Here is a 16,044-nt window from a genome sequence, read left to right as displayed (position 1 = left end):
GCAATCGATTGGTATATTATTTAAAGATGGCAGGGACAAGAAATTTTCCGTTTTAAAAAGTAGCTTTTGAGGAACTGAACTCTTCAAACAATTATTAAGTAGATTATTTAATTACTACTTAAATGAGTTCATGTCTTTAGAAATACCAAATTTAGGGAGCCCTGTTCTCCAAAACAACATTGCCTGTTTTGACATCTACCATTGTTTGGAAAAAAGTATGATAAAACAAAAACAATTTTATCATTCAATGATACTCTTGTGGGTTCTAGACAGTTCCCATACGGTTGAACTCTTGCTATTGTTTCAATATTTTCTTTTGGTTTGTTGGAATATATGTTCTGTAACTCATTAAGATAATTTTGAGTACTAGAACCAATTTTTCTTATTTCTAAGGGTACTATGCATTTTAACAACACATCAGTATTTCTTGCCTCAGGATTTACTAAAATGTTTTGCTTATACGTGAATTCAGAATTTCATTGTTTTTAAGCGTTTTCGAAGAACACTCATCTCCAAATATCGTGAATCCCGTCACCGGGACCATATAAATTGAATTTTTTTTTTGTCTGAATATACCACTTTTGTACACTTTTATATGACGTATATGACATTTACAAAAATCTAAATGATTTCGTTTCCGTAATGGATTCAGTGGTGGTTTCTTTTGCCGATTCACTAGATCAAAAAGCTAATCCTTGTATAAATTTGTGGCCCTTGCTTGCCTTTCTTTCATGTTATTTCTATAACTTTTCTTGTTCCTCAAAAAAGCCTACACAACTTTAATATTTTCTACCAATCAATCTGTTAGCAATCTGTTGACTCTGGAGTAAAGTGGTAGATTCATGTTTTATCTATTCTCATGTACCGACGAAAAAAAAAGTTTTTATTCTGATTAATGTTGAAAAATTTGTATTAATCTTGAAAGTTTATAATCAATTTTTTTCAACACAATCTACGCATAAAACAAATAATTTTTCCCCTCGCCATCTTAACAATTTATACCAATCCAATAAGAGAACCTATCCTATAACTTAAAAACAAATTAAATTGCAAAATTTTCTAAAAAAAAGAAACAAAAAAACAACAACATAGTTTTAGAGATATAGAAAATAGTGAAAAAAAAATGGTACTTGCACATCATGATAAGATACAACAAAAATGCACAAAAACTCTAAACTAAGAATTAAAAAGAAAACTAAAAAATAAAGTAAATTATTTTATTTTGTTTTTCTTAGATCTAAAAAACAACAATCGAAACATAACTGTGAATTATATAAATTTACTTTACTTTTATTTTATTTCTTTATTTTTTTTTTTAATAAAAATTTCGTTGGCAAATAATCCTTTTCTGAATACATACACATATCCCTTATTAATACAACAACAAAAATGTTGTGTTATTCATTTATATATTTCTTTTGAAAAGAAAACAAAAATTCTTAAAAAAAAAATAATATAATTTTAGTTCAAACAAAAAACAACGACTCGAATAATAATTATTTTAAAAACACAACAACAACACACAAAAGTTAAAAACAAAACAACAAAACCACATTTAAAATAAACACGAAATTTATCTATTTAATTATCATATAATAATTTGTATTTAATTAAATTATAATTAAAGAAAAAGTATTTATTTTTTAGCTTAAAAATGTTTTTTTTTTATATTTAATTTAAAACATAAAAATTATATATAATCATTAATATTATGAAGTAAAATTCATACAAAATTCTTCCCATCGTTGAACAATAATTTTAAATTTAATTTTAAGTATAAACTTTTTTTTGTTTTTATTTGTTTATTTTAAACAAAAATGAAAATTAAAACAAAAAAAAAAAAACAAGTGAATTGTAATTAATTATATTATCATAATGAATTCAGCTAGCAATAAGCAAGAAACAAAAAAAACTTAATACGATTACACACGTACTACCAACCACACAAAACACATTCGATTAATATTAGAAATTAATTGTTTTTCTTTGTTAAGTATTAATTAAGTTTTAAGAGAAAAAATATTTAAGACGAAAATTAAAAAAAAAATAATGAGAAAGCAACTGCAGTTTTAAAAAAATTTATTATCTACTTAGAAACATTATGTTAAAAAATATATACAAGCATATACAATATGTATTTGTTTCTTTTTTTTAGTAGAAAAAAAAGTAATGTTAAGTTTTGAAATTATGTTTGCACCCATGATGTTAAAAAAAAAGAAAAACAATTAAAAAAGAATTATTTAACAAAAAAATCAAAACAAAAACAAATATTAATGAAATTTATTGTTGTATGTAAAATTATTACTTTTTGTTTGTTCTTTTGAAATTCAATTTGAATTGATTTTAAATTAAAAAAAATGTACAAATATTAATGTTTAAGTTGAAAATTTCTGAAAATCAAATTCAAGTTATTTCTTATGAGTTGTAAATAGTCGAAGAATGAAATTTATGAAGTTATATTATTTTCTTTTATATTATTTTTTAATTTACTAAAAAATAATTAAAAAACTAGAAATTGTTTCTTTGTTCTAAACTTTTTTTTTATTATTATTATTATTTGCAAAGATCAATTTCTATGATAGTTTTAAAATATATATATTATATACAAAAAAGAAAAACAATACATACATATTATCATTATATAGTTAGTAGTAAAAATCATATTGTATATTTATATAAAAAGAATACAAATTATTTATATTCGATTTTAGATTTATACTATTATATTTTTTGTACTGTAATATCTAAACAAAACAAACTAATTTCCTAACGAAAAATGAATAATAATGATTATATCTAATAATAATAAAAAAAAAACATTAAAAAATATAAAACAAAATATGATTTTTTTTTTTTTTTTTGAAACAAAGAGGATATTTTAATTTTTACAGCAAATTTCTCGATATTTCTAATTAAGATGTGTGAGTTCGAGTCAAGCTACTACTTTATGCATACATTCTGTAAAAGTATTACAAAACTTACCAACAACACAAAATTCTTAAAAATACTAGACCGACCGAAGGTTCCACCATTATAATTAGAACCACACAAATCCCTCCACTAAAATATTTAGGTCATCAGGAATCGCCCAGGAGTTATCATCGAAGACCCAGCTTTAGACTGCCTGATAAACGGCATAAGTTATTTGATGCTTACGTAAGTCGTGGGATGTTATTTGCAGTATAAATTCTTTTATTACCAGGCGAAGTTAAAACTCGCGTTTAAGGGATGGACATTAATGTCGTCTTCCATTTACCATATTTGGAGTTGGACTTGTGAATCTGATAGCTAAAAAGGGGGAGGGTGAAGATGAAGAAAAGCGGACAAGTCTCAGAATTCATGATCTACATATTTGTCACTTCAGGCTCAAGAAAATTGAATCTAGATACTCATGATGACTCATTCTCCATTTAAACTTCCCGTTAATAGTGTGGTATTGTAATTTCATCTTAAAGGCCAAGTCATATGACGCCAAGTCCAACTAAAGATAGCGGCTTTTGCACCAGAGGTTTAAGACAGCTTTGGACGCATTAATCGCATTAAAATACACAAAATATATAAGTAAATCATTTAATTCAAAATTTATTTTCAAATATTATATTACAGACTCAATTAAGTGCAAATATTATAATATATTCCATTCATTTTTGTATAATAAGAAAATACATTTTTAAAAATTTATTTTTTGTTTTTATGTCTAACATAATTGATCTTAAACTAAAATTCAAAATAAAAAAAAAAAACAATAAAAGCATATAACGATTAATAGAGAGATATAGATAGAGAAAAAGAAAGCATTTCGATTAAACTTATTCGATTGTGATAAGATAAATATATTAATAAAATAAATAAGAAAACAAATCGTTGCACAAAAATTTTATTAAATCACTTAAGCCAATGAATCACTTATACAAAATTGTGTTTAACATAATTTTGATTTTTTTTTTTTGTTTTGTCTTTGTTTTTTTTTTGTTGTCTTGTCTACTTGGAAGTAGCAATACCTGGTTTACACATCAAAGTAAAGCGAAATCGCTTCTTATTATTTTTAGCCAATTTGTCTAAAAAAAAGAAAAAAAGTATATATTTTTGATGGCTAGTTTTTTATCGACCAAGATCAAATTTTTGTATTTCACTTCACATTTCTGTATTAAACGAAGTTTGTTGTTAAAAATGATTGAGAGAACAAAATGATGAAACCAGTCAAGCTTGTGACTAGAACTAACTACCTTATTTTATTACACACAATTATTATTTTATTTTTTAAAGAAAATTTATTTTGTTTTGTTTATTTTTCTTCTATAGATTTTATCTTTTAGGGCCAATTTTTCAATAGTCAGTTAAACAGTCAGTTAGTACTTATTCCTAAGGATAGAGAAAAAATCAATTTTTCAACAGGCAAATATAGCTTATTCCTAAGAATAAATCTATCTGCTTCTTTCAGAGACGAATAAAATTATTCTAAGGAATAATCTCAATAAAAATATTGTGTCAGTTGTCAAAGCTGTTTTGAAAGAATTTTTGAAAAAAATACAGTGGAAAACAAAAAAACAAAAACAATCATGAATAAAAATGACGTTTAATTTTAAATATTTTTGAATTTGACAATTTTTTTTTGTTATTCTGTAGAATAAATTATTCTTGATTGAAAAATTCAATGTTTTTATCTGATTGTTTATGAGCCTAATAACTTTATTCGTCGAACAGTTAACTGACTGTTTATTAGAAGATTGAAAAATTGGCTCTAACATATTATTTTTTTACTTTATGAATAAAGAAAAGGCAAAAGCTCCACAATTATTTTTAAAATATTTGTTTGATCATTAATAAGATCCCTGTCAATTTTTTTTTATTTTAATTAAATTTAATTTTTAACCACATAAAGTTTGTTGGTATTTTACTTATGTATAAATAAATGCGTCAAAAATTGACATAAGTTTATATGAATTTTTAGAGATTAGCTTTTTATTTAAATGTTTGTTTGTTAAGATTTTCAGCATTATCATCAATTATTGGTGACCCTTATAAGATCGATAACTTCTCTATTCAAATCAGTCGCTTGTTTCCGGAGCTTCAAGACCTACAAAAATAGACCATTTAATGAATAAACTAAAGCAAACTAAAATTCTTACCTTTGTTCTCAGTTCTTTTTCATAAGTTATCAATTCTTGTATCTGGGCCATGGTGTTTGTCATATTTTGTTGATCCATAACCCATCTTAGATAAAGTTCTGTAAAACAATTCAAGTTTTATTTCTGTTTGAATTTTGTTTAAATACTCAAACTCACCATCCCACAATTCCAAACTAATTGGTGCTACCGAAGGCCATATAACATGTGGATTTGGATCATACAGCGGATTCAATAAACTCTTCATAACATCTGGCCGATTTAAATACGACCATAAGCTAGTTGTACGACTTTGTACTTTATACTCAGAACGTTCTTTCTCCGAATCACAAAGAAACGTCCCGTATTGGCTAAAGTAACTATGTTCGAAAAGCAAAATTAATAGATTTGTACTGAATTCAAAACTGCAAGGGAATTGACAAAACAATTGGTATATACAATCGAGGAAGAGTATAAATGTAGCTCCGGAGGTTTTCAAACGTGTTTGTGGTGGGGTATAACAGGAGTATTTGTGCCGTGAGAAAAACGGATGACCGGCTTGTATCCATTCACGTTCGATGAGGGCTTGGAGGCTATTTTTTGTGGATCAATAAAAATTAAAGAAAAAAAGAAAGGAATAGGGTTGATGGTTCATGGGTATACACAACTTACCCTCTAACCGTTCGGCAGTCGGGATTTAAAATAATTTGAACTAATGAAGTTACAATTAGAGTTGAGTCGAGTCCCTTTGAGCCATGTACAAGCACAGGACTACCTTCTTGGTCCAGACATTGAGCCACAACACAGGCAGCATTTAATGAGTTCAAAACCATACCTAGCCATCCACTGCCTTCAAGTCGTGATAGCCATTTGTCAGCACTGCAGGTTGTGTCATTGCAAGCTATAAATACAGAAAATCCATTAACCACAGTCACACCCAGACTTCTAACTCACCTTCAACAAGTTTTGTAAAGCTGTCCAATATGGAAGAAGGATTTGATACATTCCCAATTGATCGATTAACCTTCTTCCACTGGGAATAATGTTGATCTGTTTCAGTATTGGATTTGCCCTTGCCCCAAGTGTCTACAATAAAGCCTTTTTTACTTCGTCCCAAAACCACATTGAGAATAGCTTCATCAGCACGACATCGTTTGATGCCTTGAGTTGAAATTGGTTGGGAACTTCTCATCAGAGTAGCCTAAAAGACACAAACTTGTTTATTTTGGTCTAACAAAAGTTTAAGATGCAATATCTACTAACTCCATTGTCATGTTTGTAGCTAAGTATTGGAAAACGACCTCCATCTCGGAAAGTACCCGACTGACAGATTTGTTCGTCAGTTATTGATTTTGGAACAATCAAGATAGCACCATATGTTGAACACACACTAAAGTCTTTGTTAACATGTGAGATTCTCCATTCGTCGCCGGTAAGTAATTTTGAAAATTCCGACTCTGGTCTGTAAAGGATTTATTTCTCAAATCGGCTTTCTAAAATTTACCCTTAGTGGAGTAACTAAAGCAAATTATTAGGGAAACCGAGTGGTAACTAAAAATATTTTAATCTAAGTATACACGATTGCAAGATCTTTCCATATTGGCCAAACTGACAAAAATCTTTCAATAGCAACCAATGAGCTGCCAGTTGTCAATTTTCTACCAAGTGAAAATTGTCTGTTTATACGGTTGGATAATTTTATCCAATGGGGGTCGAAATTCTGTATGTTGCAAAATTCTGTATTCAAAATACTGTATGCCAAAATACTGTATGTCAAAATTCTGTATGTCCAAAATGCTGTACGAGCAAAATTCTGAAAGTCAAAATTCTGTGTAGCAAAATTCTGGTTGGTCAAAATACTGTATATCAAAATTCTGTACATCAAAATTCTGTATATCAAAATTCTGTAAAAATGCTGTAAAAAAATATCGTTTTGATAATGTAAAAAAGTGCGCGCGCACTTTTGTACATTATCAAAACGATATTTTTTTACAGCATTTTTACAGAATTTTGATATACAGTATTTTGCCGTACAGAATTTTACAAAACAGAATTTTGCAAGTCAGTATTTTGTTCATACAGTATTTTGACGTACAGAATTTTGTATTTACAGTATAATGACGTACAGAATTGTGGTCTCACAGTATTTTGACCCTACAGAATTTTGTCGTACAGAATTTTGACAAGCAGAATTATGACCCGCTCCCAGAACTACACATACAATTATTAAGGAATTTATTGTGAATTTTAAAATTTAAAAAAAAAAATTAAAAAAAAAATTCAAACTAATTTTTTAAAAATTTTATGTAATTGAGTTTTTACGTTGCGTTGTTTTCAATTCTCTCATTAGTTTTCAGTCAAAAACAGAAAAACGGATGCGAAAATGTTTTGTCGTTTTCAAGTAGGTATCATAAATTTTAAGGAATTGCCAATGACCAATTAGTCAACAATCGTCCAATTTTATTTCAAAATAAGAAAAATTGTGTGTTTAGACAAGTTCATACAATTGCAAGAAGTCGGCCAATTTTTTGATAGAAAATTGGCTGCCAATTTTTTTTTAGTCACTTTTTACAGATAAAATTGGATGTTTACATGGTTGATATAAAATTGGTGAAAATTTGTTGTTAAACTATAGGTTAAAAATTGCCGATGTTGTCGTATTGTTTTTTTTTTTTTAATTAAAATTAAATTTTTTTTTAACAAAATCAATTTTTTGCTTAAATTTCTTAATTAAATGATACCAAAAGATTCTCTAGGTAAATTAAGGGAAAAAAATACATTTGAGTCAAGGACAATCAAGGATTTTTAAAAATGTGTTTTTAAAATATTGTAGGTGTTGCCGTTCAAATTTTTTTTTTTGTGTTTGAAGGCATTTTTGAGAAATTGCATCTATCACTCAAACGAAGATTGTCCTTCACCCTGATATATTTTTTTTTCCTTTAATTTCTTAGGCAATCTTTTGGCATCAAATAATTTATGAATTTTAATCAAAATATTTTGTTCCCAAAAATCTTTAATTAAATTTAAAAAACCAATACGGCAATAGCGCGCGACCTTAGAACAACAAGGTTCTAACTGACATTTTTTCCAAAATTGAGTTATAAATAATGTGATTGTAATAAATCGACCATGCTCTTTCGATTGCGAACATTCCCCTTTGTCTATCTCTTTCGGTTTCTGAGATAATCAAAGAAATTGACTGAAATAAGGTTCTATGTGCATTAGGGTGGGTCAAAAAAATCGAAATTTTTTTTTTTGATTTGGTACTCCGAAAAATCGATTGCTAGACCCCTCTAGAATATACACACCAAATATGAGCTCTTTATATTAATGGGAAGGTCCTCCGCTTTGTAATTTTCCATTTTTACGTTAAGCTTCTACTAAAAAAAAATAATTTTTTTATTAATTGACTTTTTAGCAAATTTCTTTTCATATTCTTGTAGGAAATTGAACGCTCTAAAAAAAAGGTCTTATACACTTTTTTCGTTTATCTAACCGTTGAATAGATATTTGAGGTCCAAAAATCGAGAAAATCTTTAAAAATTCGTTTTTTGTTCTTAATTTTGTAACAAATTGAAAAATTATAAAGATCAAACGCGCAAGACATATTCTTGTTGAAAATTGATTGCTCCACAAAAAAGGTCTTATTAACTTTTTTCATTAATCTAACCATTCTAAAGATATTCGAGGTCAAAGTTAAAAAAAAATATAAAAACATTTTTTATTTTTAAAAAATTTCTAATTCACTGAAACTTCATTATTTTCAAATTAGCAAGATATATTCTTTTAGGGGCTTAAACGTTCTACAAAAAATTCCTTGGAATGAAATTGATTGCTTTAACCGTTTAGAAGATATTCGTATCCAAATCGCAATGCATACGGGTCATAAGAAAACTATTGAAATCAGTGAGCATTGGTTTGGATACGAATATCTTCTAAACGGTTAAAGCAATCAATTTCATTCCAAAGAATTTTTTGTAGAACGTTTAAGCCCCTACAAGAATATATCTTGCTAATTTGAAAATAATGAAGTTTCAGTGAATTAGAAATTTTTTAAAAATAAAAAATGTTTTTATATTTTTTTTTAACTTTGACCTCGAATATCTTTAGAATGGTTAGATTAATGAAAAAAGTTAATAAGACCTTTTTTGTGGAGCAATCAATTTTCAACAAGAATATGTCTTGCGCGTTTGATCTTTATAATTTTTCAATTTGTTACAAAATTAAGAACAAAAAACGAATTTTTAAAGATTTTCTCGATTTTTGGACCTCAAATATCTATTCAACGGTTAGATAAACGAAAAAAGTGTATAAGACCTTTTTTTTAGAGCGTTCAATTTCCTACAAGAATATGAAAAGAAATTTGCTAAAAAGTCAATTAATAAAAAAATTATTTTTTTTTAGTAGAAGCTTAATGTAAAAATGGAAAATTACAAAGCGGAGGACCTTCCCATTAATATAAAGAGCTCATATTTGGTGTGTATATTCTAGAGGGGTCTAGCAATCGATTTTTCGGAGTACCAAATCAAAAAAAAAATTTTCGATTTTTTTGACCCACCCTAATGTGCATTAGTTTAAAACTAAATTGAGTCAACAAAGTTCTAAGAGGCAGACAATAACTGATTTCTTGGACATAGAACTATGTTTGAAGTTATTTAGTATATAGTCCTTTATTGCTTTTGAAAATTCAGTAGTATCCAAGTATCCCGTGTCCGTGATTTGTTTGTGAAATTTAAAATATTTACGAAATGCATTTCAAATTCAGTGTCACATTCCACGTTAAGAGGAGAATGTCCAAAAAATCCTATAAAAATGAGACTTAATGGCTTGAAAGGATCAATTGTTGATAACGAATATGAAATTTTGTTCTCAAAAACCCATCCACGGAATTTGCTATGACGATTGTTAACTCAAAGCTATAACTTGTTTTTTTTTTAATACCAAATATCTTTTCAGAGAAGTCTTGGTTTTGATTTCATGAGATGCAGCATCAAAAATACTCTAAGATCATGTGCCATAAGCTAAGTTAGTTTTTCATTTAACCCTGTAGCTTATATATTTGGTCAAAATGCAAGTCATAGACAAAGAACCCACCTGAATTATGTGGATGCAGGTGCTGATATCAGATAAATTGGATGGGTTTTTGATTTGGATTCATAGGATGTGAGATTATTGTAGACCCTCGCGGGGTAGCTGCAAAATTAATTGCAATAACAATGCAGGTTTTTTTTTTTAAAGGGTGATACCTAGAAAAAAAACGTTGCCTCAGATTTTTCTTATAAAATACAAAAAGAAAAAGCGGAGTTCAAGATGGTTAAGAAAATATGTATATAAGATTAATTTTTGTTTTTAACTGAAAAAAGGTTCTATCCGAAATATTTCGTATCTTATGAAGAAACAAAGTTCTATCTGGTAGTTAGAACTATATTGTTCCCAAGTACCTTAACGTTGAGTAACAGGGTTCTATCGTTTTTTTTTTAAACAGCTATTTCTGGTTTATTATTCGGTATATTTTGGATTTATGAGTTTTAACTAATTCAGATCAACATGTTATTTTACTAAAAGGAGAAAAACTTCTTCCTCTGTTTTCTCAAAAGTGAAATGTGTGCACTTAGAACCCTATTGTTCTAAGGTCGCGACGGCATTTTTAACCTATAGAGGTTTAACTATTTTTAATTACTGATTTAATTTAAAGATCATAAAAATCGCAGCTGTTCGACCGAGTTCCCTTTTTCCATTTTTTGAACTTTAGTTACTCCACTACATGTTTACTTACCGAAAAATAGTAAATCCATCTTCCAATATGGAATACATGGGTCTATAGAAGAACGGATAGTCTAGTTCTATGTTGTGCAGTGAGCTGAGTTGCTCCAAAGATGAAGCAATATTAAAGTACTCTTTGGAGTATTTTATTTCTAATGAAATTATACGTAAATCCTTGCATTTGAGGGTGATTATTCCACCCACAACAACATTATTTGAGAGGAATGGTTTCTTTTCTACACAATCGATATTTTTGTGAAGTAGCTAGACGACGAGTAGGAATCAGACAGAAAAAAAAGTATAGTTTGCAAATGACCTAAATTTTTAGCGGGAAACAAAAAAAAAAAAACAGTGATTGCAGATAACTTACCCATAATTCTTGACTATTCTCTTGTCGAGCACTTAACAGTAAATGGTGACCTGTAATGCATAGAGTTCCCTCAACTGTTGCATGTAAATGGTCATGCAATAGAACACCATCGAGTTTTGGAGTTTTTATGAGATCAGCGAATTCCATTTGAGTTGTGAATATCAAAGAAATTGAACCGAAGAAAATATGGATGAATGAGAGATTTGTGGTGTTCTATTCGTTTTACAAATTGAATAGCATGGTTTCTTTGTTGTGGTTTATTTTTCGATTTTTTGTTTTAACAGGAAGGAAGAGAATTATCAAGTAAAGTTTATCAGTGGAACAGCCAGCCGTCAGTCGGTATCGGTAGAAACAGCAAAAAGTTCTTATTAAAAATTGTGACGGGTAGATTTATCTCTTTAGGGGGGTTCACATTGACCAACTTACCGGACAGACCCATTGTCATTTGGCCTGATGGCTGAATTATATTTTTCGTTCACACTCATCAGACAATTTTCATCAAAACCCATTTTTCATCTTATTTTTAATGTATCTTTCACCTATTCTGCTCTCAAATTCAAGAGAATGGATTATCACTGTCTGCCGGACAGACATGTCGTTCAATTGACTAACATGTCCGCCCGACCACCAAAAAATCAAAATTTTTTGAAAACCATCCGGCAAACCGGACAGGTCGTCGGATGGGTGTTCACACTATCAAAACAGCATCAGATCAGACCAAACGGCGGCTGGTCTGTCCGGTAAGTTAGTCAATGTGAACCCCCCTTTTTTCTTTTTTATTATTTGATTTATATGTGTGTGGGGGGAAGGAAATTTTTTGTTTTGACACAGCTGACAGGTTGATAATTTCCCAAAATTATAAATGTCAGCGAAATGCGATCTGAGTATGGATGAATGAAAAATTTTAAGAGGGAAATTTGTTCTTATTTATTTTGTAATAATTATTGCGACACAACGCGACACATTGCGACACATTGCGACACATTTTTATTTTTTTTTTTATTTATTTATTTATAATTTATTATATTCATTTTCACTTACCTAAATCTAATTAACAAAAATTTTTTTAAAAATACAATGATAATTAAATTATGAAAAAAAGAATACTTTAACAAGAAACAATCTATAACTAGGGGTATTCACGATCTGGTGCAACAGGCCTAGTAAAAATGTAAAATTTTATTTTTTTACAATAGATCGTGAACGCCCCTCTTCTTATCTATAGTAAATATTGAAGCATGAATGAAATCCATGATGTTTTTTTCCATTTTTTATAATTTAATTCTTTGTTTTGTTCGGGTTAATTAATTTTCACTTACCATTTTACATCAAAAGAAACTAAATTCGGGACATGAGTAGCGACAACCCTTATAAACAGAATTAAAAAGACAAACTGTTTATCATGGGCGACGGTGAGTGCCATCTGTCAAAAATAATTTTACTCCATTGTATTTTTATTTTGCAATAGGGTTAAGGTATAGCAAAAGTGCAAGACCATTGTAAAATTTCAATCCGTATATTTTGTTGTTGTGGTGTTGTAAGATTTTACACTTTTGCACTTTTGCAATGATACAAGACCAGTAACATCGGATCGTGAATACCCCTACTAATTAAGCTAGTGTTGATTGATCCTACAAATAATTTTTAACTGAGAATAACTGACATGGGGTACTATCAGCTTTTCTAATATATAAGTTTTAAAATTTTAAATTCAGAAGTGAGAAATAATTTACAATATTAATTTAGTTGATTTTTTGTAATTAAGTATTATTTTTATAAGTACAGAAGAATCTTTCTTGTGTGTGTGTTTTTATTGTAATGAAACATTACAATTGCATTACCGCCTTTACCTGCCTATTTGAGTTTTGCCGAACGCTGCATCGATATTCACCACACACGATAAAGAAGAATTTAGATAACAAAGGAGAATTGATAAAATTTCCTTATCAATCAGTAAGATCTACGCTGATGGCATCGATTTGCAAACGAACAACAGAGCTCGGTGGTGAATATGTTTCATGAAAATAAAATCATGAATGAGGAGAGGTGTGGTGGATAACGATGGAATATGATTATGTTTTTGTTCGACAGAAAACTATTGAAAATAACTCTTTGTGCTTAATAATTCACACTGAGTTAAGTTCAATAGTAATATAAGAAGCCGCCATACAAACGACAAAATCATCATTCAATCGTGATCATCTTAAGAGGAAGTAACTCCAGGAGCTAAGTAAAATATAAAATTAAATTATTAGACTTCCCCCCACCAGCGGTAAGGGGTCTAAATAATATAACCGACAGTGTACCAGATTACCGGAGGAAACTCCGTGATTTTTACCGGTGGTAACGCCGTGATTTTTACCGGTGGTAACGCCGTGATTTTTACCGGGGGCAACTCCGTGATTTTTACCGGTGGCAACGCCGTGATTTTTACCGGTGGCAACGCCGTGATTTTTACCGGGGGCAACTCCGTGATTTTTACCGGTGGCAACGCCGTGATTTTTACCGGGGGCAACTCCGTGATTTTTACCGGTGGTAACGCCGTGATTTTTACCGGGGGCAACTCCGTGATTTTTACCGGTGGCAACGCCGTGATTTTTTACCGGGGGCAACTCCGTGATTTTTACCGGTGGCAACGCCGTGATTTTTACCGGTGGTAACGCCGAGATTTTTACCGGGGTCAACTCCGTGATTTTTACCGGGGGCAACGCCGTGATTTTTACCGGTGGCAACGCCGTGATTTTTACCGGGGGCAACTCCGTGATTTTTTACCGGTGGCAACGCCGTGATTTTTACCGGGGGCAACTCCGTGATTTTTACCGGTGGTAACGCCGTGATTTTTACCGGGGGCAACTCCGTGATTTTTACCGGTGGCAACGCCGTGATTTTAACCGGTGGCAACGCCGTGATTTTTACCGGGGGCAACTCCGTGATTTTTACCGGTGGTAACGCCGTGATTTTTACCGGTGGTAACGCCGTGATTTTTACCGGGGGCAACTCCGTGATTTTTACCGGTGGCAACGCCGTGATTTTTACCGGGGGCAACTCCGCGATTTTTACCGGTGGCAACGCCGTGATTTTTACCGGTGGCAACGCCGTGATTTTTACCGGTGGCAACGCCGTGATTTTTACCGGGGGCAACTCCGTGATTTTTACCGGTGGCAACGCCGTGATTTTTTACCGGGGGCAACTCCGTGATTTTTACCGGTGGCAACGCCGTGATTTTTACCGGTGGTAACGCCGAGATTTTTACCGGGGTCAACTCCGTGATTTTTACCGGTGGCAACGCCGTGATTTTTACCGGTGGCAACGCCGTGATTTTACCGGGAGCAATCCAAGATCTACCTAACAACCAAAACCCTTCCCTGCTAAAGAAGTTGAAGGAAGCCGCTGACCGACCTGAAGAAATCAACAAGAACCGGAACCAGACCATAAATATTGAGAGAATTGTTTGTTGTTAATTAATATTTTAAGTTTTAAGAGTATAATAAAAGTAAAACCTTTTGATTAAAGTTAAGTGCTTACTTTAATTTGTACTTTGGAATCCGGCGAGCGAAACCTCAGCCTTTGACAAAAAATCACATCACAAATTGGCGCCCGAGCAGGGACCTTAAAGGTCTTTACCGAAACGAACAAACTCTTAAATCTTAAAAAGGGCAAAAACGGCCTAAAACAACATTCAATTTAATTAATAACAATTTGGTCACCAAAACATTCCTGAACTCTTCGATTTTTTTTTTAATTCTGTACCCTTACCTAAAAGTAAGGCGAAAAACAAATTTTATACCGAACCTGCATCGAACCGAAAGATTACACACCGACCGTACCCCCACCGAACCAAGAGGTTACATACCGCCAAAAACCGAAAAATTACCGTACCCGTACCGAGCCGAAAGGTTATCTACCGTCCGTATCTTTAAAATCCCACGAGGTCCAACAAATCAACCGAGAGGTTACCGTAACTGCACCGAACCGAAAGGTTACCCACCGTACAAAATCCCTAGAGGTCCAAACACAACCGAAAAACATCCGTACCCGAACCCGACCGAATTCCCGTTTAAGCCAAAATGTCTGAAGAAGGCGATAGCTTCGACATATTTTCCAGTATAGGAGCAATTTATCTCCTTAATAAGGAGGAGCTCAAGCAAAGGATGGCTCAACTAGGCCTGAGTACCGAAGGTACCGTGGCTGCCCTGCGTGCAAGCTTCAGCGCACACATCAAAGAAGCCAGAGTCCGAAAGTCCATGCAAAACTTGTGCGAAGAAATGGAAAGGTTGGTTGCCGAAAGGGAGTATCATGAAGACGCCCCTCCAACTATCCCCGTTTCTTCCAAAGACTCTTTTGAAATCGAGAGCGTCACTGTATATCCGAGTGGATCTAATACCAACGGAAAGATACAGCAAACAGAGTATACAGAATACCAGTACCGAGTACCAGAGTTACAAAAACATCAGAAACCGATATATACCCCAGCTACTTACGCTACAATCAACGACCTGGAGAAGATGACTCGGCACCCTGATTATAGAGATTGGTACTACCCATCAAATCTTGCAAGACCAGCCGTTACGACTATCACTTCAGCAGCCCATACCGCTATTACTGAGCTCGAACAGATGACGAAGTTACCTGAATACCGACCTTTTTACTATCCGGATGAAGATACTCAAAATATGGGGCCAAAAACGACCATGTCATACGTCCCATGTTCGTTACCAGGTCAGTATAAAATCACCGACAAAATCCCGAGCACAGAGATGCCAACCACTTCAGTAGCTACTCAACTACCAAGCCATAATCCGATTG

The 16,044-nt window shown here is 31.6% G+C and overlaps 1 protein-coding gene across 1 annotated transcript; it reads right to left on the bottom strand.

The window, feature by feature from the left end:
- Positions 1-4,794: 4,794 nt before the first annotated feature.
- Positions 4,795-11,628, bottom strand: LOC129911911 (myotubularin-related protein 9). The gene is made up of 8 exons (XM_055989920.1): positions 11,239-11,628; positions 10,882-11,132; positions 6,369-6,567; positions 6,060-6,306; positions 5,778-6,006; positions 5,286-5,698; positions 5,130-5,227; positions 4,795-5,077 (listed from the first exon to the last, which is right to left on the bottom strand). The coding sequence occupies exons 1-8, from the start codon at positions 11,383-11,385 to the stop codon at positions 5,003-5,005; spliced, it is 1,659 nt and encodes a 552-aa protein (XP_055845895.1). The 5' UTR covers positions 11,386-11,628; the 3' UTR covers positions 4,795-5,002.
- Positions 11,629-16,044: the final 4,416 nt, after the last annotated feature.

The sequence above is a fragment of the Episyrphus balteatus genome, chromosome 2, assembly GCF_945859705.1.
Source record: "Episyrphus balteatus chromosome 2, idEpiBalt1.1, whole genome shotgun sequence".
Lineage (NCBI taxonomy): Eukaryota > Metazoa > Arthropoda > Insecta > Diptera > Syrphidae > Episyrphus > Episyrphus balteatus.
This window is presented reverse-complemented; position numbering and strand designations above follow the sequence as displayed.

Coding starts and splice junctions, on each gene's coding strand:
- LOC129911911 (XM_055989920.1), bottom strand. CDS start 11,385: ATGGAATTCGCTGATCTCATAAAAACTCCAAAACTCGATGGTGTTCTA. Junction 6,307..6,368: donor GCTACAAACATGACAATGGA/GTTAGTAGATAT, acceptor TGTGTCTTTTAG/GCTACTCTGATGAGAAGTTC. Junction 5,699..5,777: donor GACTGCCGAACGGTTAGAGG/GTAAGTTGTGTA, acceptor CACAAAAAATAG/CCTCCAAGCCCTCATCGAAC.